General features: G+C 43.4%; 1 protein-coding gene across 2 annotated transcripts in view; it reads left to right on the top strand.

The window, feature by feature from the left end:
- Positions 1-5,379, top strand: part of st6galnac (ST6 (alpha-N-acetyl-neuraminyl-2,3-beta-galactosyl-1,3)-N-acetylgalactosaminide alpha-2,6-sialyltransferase) — a 16,313-nt gene that overhangs the window by 4,642 nt on the left and 6,292 nt on the right. For both annotated transcript variants that reach the window (XM_034860001.1, XM_034860000.1), the window contains exons 3-4: positions 1,938-2,295; positions 5,048-5,213. In XM_034860001.1, coding sequence (XP_034715892.1) covers positions 1,938-2,295; positions 5,048-5,213 — 524 coding nt within the window. The remainder of the gene's footprint in view (positions 1-1,937; positions 2,296-5,047; positions 5,214-5,379) is intronic.

Below are 5,379 nucleotides of genomic sequence, written 5' to 3'. Positions count from 1 at the left end.
GGCTGATGTTAGGGGCTGATGTTATGGGCTGATGGTGCTGCTGCGCCTGGTGTGTCAGGCTCCTAAAATAGATGAAATCAGGCAAAAGATGGGTGCCATGGTTACCGAGACCGCCTGTTTGTTTTCAGTCTTGAACAACCTCTCCCTCCATGAAATATCTTCGAATAAGCATCAGTAAAAAACAAACAGCAACAACCTCGTTGTAAGATAACCGTCAAATGGGCTTATTCTGCACAGTGTGGGCGCACCCTGAACATATTGTGACCTCCAGCTGACTGAAGAAGTACCTCCATCCCAGGGTTAGGGTGGACCCGTTGTCCTATATCAATGTTTATTTATATTCCCCAAAATAACATGATTGATTCCACATAACGCATCTCTACTTTTGTTCATTTTGGGGCGTCTTATTTAATTTTACAGTTGATATAATCCAGTCTGTGATTATCGTCAACATCCATTCCTTTAATTTTAGTCTCAATAATTCCTAATTTCTGAAACATTCAAACAACTCAAACATTAGGTATAATTTCCTATAAATGAGGTTTATTGACCAGAAATTACAAAAATAACGGTAAAACTAAAGTTAATAAGTTAGTGTTACGTAGTGTTGAAAACGTCAAAAGTGACAAACATTGAAAATACGTCAAAAGTGTTGAAAAGGGGACAAAAACTTAAGAAAAAGTTAAAAACATCTATTAAAAGTGTTGATTTTCCATTTTGACAGGAAGACAACACAAGGGTTAAAAGCTGAGACAAAATGCCCCCTCCCCCCCCCCCCTCCATCCTCCTCTTCATAACTGTAATATATTTTCCAAGTTATGGACTGTGAGTCATAAATCAACTTTTTATTTTTCTAAAACTTGACATCCACCCATTTTTCATATTTAATTTGTTGTTTTGTGGAAAGTAATGGGAATTAAAATGGGTGTTTCACCCAGATGACAAAATAAACCCCTTGTCCCATTCAGCCCGAGCATATTTTACCACAGACGCGTCCTGGTAACACTTCCCATCGTTAAATGTGTCCGTCTGTCAGCTATTTACTTTGTAATGTGTTGGAAATTAATCAGCGATAATCCATTTGAAACACTAGTTTGGACATTAAGGGAAATATGCTTTCTTAGAGTCAGATGAGGAGACTCATACCACATATGTGTCCGATGGAAATGACTCTGGAGTGAGCTGCCGATTAGCTTAGCATTAACACACCTCTAAATATCTGTTTTTATGTGTATGTATTAAACATAAATGATATAACATGTTGCTTAGTGAACTTTTGAGGTGCTAGATGCTAGCTGTCATCCCTGTTTCCAGTCAAGCTAAGCTAACATAAGCTAACATAAATGATATAACATGTTGCTTATCGAGCTTTTGAGGTGCTAGATTCTAGCTGTCATCCCTGTTTCCAGTCAAGCTAAGCTAACATAAGCTAACATAAATGATATAACATGTTGCTTAGTGAGCTCTTGTGGTGCTAGATGCTAGCTGTCATCCCTGTTTCCAGTCAAGCTAAGCTAACATAAGCTAACATAAATGATATAACATGTTGCTTAGTGAGCTTTTGAGGTGCTAGATGCCAGCTGTCGTCCCTGTTTCCAGTCTGGCTATGCTAAGCTAAGCTAAGCTAACTGGCTGCTGTCTCCAGCTAGAAAGGTAATGGTCAGACGTATTAATTTTCTCCTCTGGCCCTCTTCTAGAGCACATTTAGAGCTGATGAGAGTTACTCCTATAGGTCTTGCATGACAAAGCATTTTTTGATACTCAATACTTTAAAGGCATTTCGGTCAGTGCCTAAAAAGCACCGCAGTCGTACCCGGTCTTAAGCACACGGTTCCCAACTTGTTGAACTATTCCTTTTTAGAGAATGAGAGATGATTTATTTCCAGCAGTGAGCGACTGCTGGGCTCACCGCTAAATCTTCTTTCTGTCTTCCACAGCAGCTCACGAGACTCTGCGGAGCCTCTGGACAGACAGAGCAACAGGGACCAGTGGAGCCACCCGCCCCCCACCTCCACCTCCACCTCCACCTCCACCCTTCCCCCAGAGCTCTCCTCTGGTACAGTTCTGCCTGAGAGCCTGCAGACTCCCAGTCCAGAGACTCAAACCGCCCCAGCTGCTGAACACACACCGGCGGACAACAATGCCCCGGACAACTCTAAGTCCAGGTTTAAGTCTGGCGTGGAGGAAACCAGGTTCCGGATCATGAATCAAAGACTCGGACTGCAGGACGCCGAGCCGACAGAGCCTCCCTTCATCGGAGACAATTACATGAGTGAAGACATCCCACCACAAACAGTGAGTCCTACATGCAGGTTTCATCTGGAAGCCCCTGTGTGCGGCCCTCTTACGGGACTATAGCACCTTTTCTAATTATCCTAAAGTCATGTTTTTAAAATATGTAGCTTTCCTGCGGCGCCATGCTGGCTCACCTGGTGGAGCGTGCACCTGATGCACCTTGACCAGCACAGACACTTTAGGGACCAGTCTGTAGTTCCAGATAGACACAAGGGTCACCACCTTGTTTAGCAGGGGAACCACGCAGACTGACTTCCAGTGTTCAATCCTTTTAAAAACCCACTGAGGACTTCACCATGGCTCTTACCAAATGTACAGGGTTGAAAAGTCTTCCATGTTCCCTCAACCCTGGAAACTAGACCTGCAAGCTTCGGGGAAATATATGAATCAAGATTGTTTTGGTCAGAATTAATATCTCGATTCTCTGCCATGATTTTTGTTGTTGTTGTCGACCATAACAAAACTGATTGGCAGCTCCAAACATAGACCTTTATTGTTGTCCCCTGTAGCACAATGGGCATCACCACAAGCCTGTAAACACGGAGGCTTCAAAGAAGAGAAGGGAGCGCTTTAACACTCATTTTATACGGTCTATGTTTAACACTCACAGAAGAAACTAGTAGCGTTTGTGATGCAGTCTGCTGGTTAAATTAAACGAGAATCAAAGTCTTTAAATATAAATATCAATTTTTTATTTTTTTATTTCCATAAAATCAGATTTAAAAATGAAATCGTGAACCGAGATCACAATTTCATTACGATTAAACGTGCAAGCCTACTGGAAACCACAGGGGGGGTTCACAGCAAAAAAATTGAAAATTTTGTTTTGCCAATTCCATCCATTAGTAACACAAGGACACACACACACACACACACACACACGCATGCACACACACGCACACATCTGTAATAAAACCCAGGGACAAATGGGTGTCTGTGGTGTATTTGTGTCAGTTTAGGGGTCCTTGATGTGATCCACTTGGTCTGAGATCCACTGGTCTGGTGCCTCGTATCTGTGGAGCATCAGAACTTGTCGAGACTGCCCAGGGTCCTGGTTTTCATCAGGCTGGAGATGTTGTTGTTGTTGTAGGGCGGCTGCCACATTGGTCCTGGTTGGATCTGTCTTTCCAGGAAACTCTTCATAGAAAATAAAGCCGTGCCTCTGTTTTCTCCGTCTCACACCCTGACTCTGTCATCTAGACTCTCTCTCTGAGCCGCCAGGTGGTCCACCGAGGGAAAGGAGGAGAAAACACACAATATAACAAAGGCTTATGCTTTGTTATGGCAGCATTTCACAATAAAGCATCCATATGCTGAATCCCAATCTTTTTCCTGGGACTTTTGTGCCGTGCACACACTGTACGCTTCAGCTTTTAAAGTAAAAAAAAAACAGATCAACTCAGTTAAGCTGCAATTTAGACTTTGAGCTGTTACATAAAACGGGAACACACACACATACACACACACACACACAGAGAGAGGCTGAATTGGTATTTGATTCCACAGAGAAGCAGAGACAGATAACATGATTAAAGAGATAAAGTAGTACCATCCATACGTTGACATGTTTGCATATGTGGAACCTCTTCGTGCTTCCTGGTCTGCCCTCATGGGGTTTTATAGTTTGCGCGTCATGTCCATGGAAATTTCCTAATGATTATGTCTGTCTGTGAATTAAAAGGCTCGGGCTTGTAAGCGTTGTTCATTGCAGCGGTGTAATTCCAAGATAAATGGCCCCAGTGAGAGTCTGGAGGTTAACCTGAGGCTTTGCACCCTGCTGAGGGGAACTAGTCCTGCTGGTTTTGTCCTGATCCCCAGGACGTACTGTAAACGTGTGTCGCAGTCTTAGAGTGGACATCACATATTCATTTTTTTCGCGCCGATACTGGTTACCGATCCCATGCTAGAGGATCTACTAGACTATCCCTGGATGGATGTGTTGTTCGGCCTGGCTCGGGTTACACCTTTAATTAAAACATGACCAAACAGAATGGGCTCTATTGCCTGGCTTAGGTGTTTAGGGCGTGTCCAAATGTCCTTTTTTGCTAGTTTGATGGCAGATAAAAGGGTCTGGACACCGGCGCGGGGTCCTAAAGGATTGTACTTAGTGTCGTCATTAATCAGAAGGCTGTGTTCTGGGTGTGACATGCAATCGACCAATCAGAGTGACATCTCCCGTTCCCTTTAACAGCTTTTTAAATGACAATAAAATGCTGCGTTATGGACTTCAGAGGATTTTGATGGTCAATGGCGCGATCACTTCCCGCTGCTTCAAGATTACAATAAACCCAGAATGCACCTGAACACACCTCCCTGTGAGACCAGCATGGGTGCAAAGATGGGCGCAGGTGCATTTTCTTGCGACGGGTTTTGCGCCGAGGTGCAGGAGAGGACCCAAAGAATGTCTCAACACTTCAAATCCCTGTCAAAAAAATTAAATAATTTTTGGCCTTTCTTTTGAGCCAAGGAAAGATATGACTACTATTGTTGTTGTTGTTGTATTGTGCCTTCAGCACTTCAGTTGTTTTAAATGTGCTAAATAAATACCTTGAACGTTGTAGAAATTTAGTCAGTCATGACGGTAGAAGAGCATTTGATCGGTGCATCATCTCCAGGACTCGCAGACACCAATACCAGCGTTTTAGGCAGTATTGGGGGGGCGTTTCCGATGCTGGTACAGGTCTCGGAACACCTCTACTAACTGTACTGGGTTTGATTACAACTAGACTGTGTTACCTCCTGCTTCCCTCAGAACTGCTCCGACGGGATCCGGAGTCGGGTCAACCAAACGGCTCTGATTGGCCGGTTTCTGGAGGGGGTTCCTGTCCTGCAGTGGGCCGGCCACGTCACCCCGGAACAGCACCAGCGCCTGAGCCGCTACCCGGGAGCGCACGGCTGGGGGGGCGTCGACTACAAGAGTGAGTTTTATTATTATTATTTTATTATTTTTCGGTATCATTTTTTTAAAATTTTTATTTTGTTTTCAAAAAGTTTGTTTTATATCGTTTTTGTTTTTTTCTTAATGTTTCTTTTTTTTGACATTTAACCAAAAAACAATACAAACCAGAAAACAAGAGTTTTTTT

This window comes from Etheostoma cragini, chromosome 21 (assembly GCF_013103735.1).
Source record: "Etheostoma cragini isolate CJK2018 chromosome 21, CSU_Ecrag_1.0, whole genome shotgun sequence".
In the NCBI taxonomy this organism is placed as follows: domain Eukaryota; kingdom Metazoa; phylum Chordata; class Actinopteri; order Perciformes; family Percidae; genus Etheostoma; species Etheostoma cragini.
Note: the sequence above shows the minus strand (reverse complement) of the source record. Positions and strands in the feature narration are given on the sequence as shown.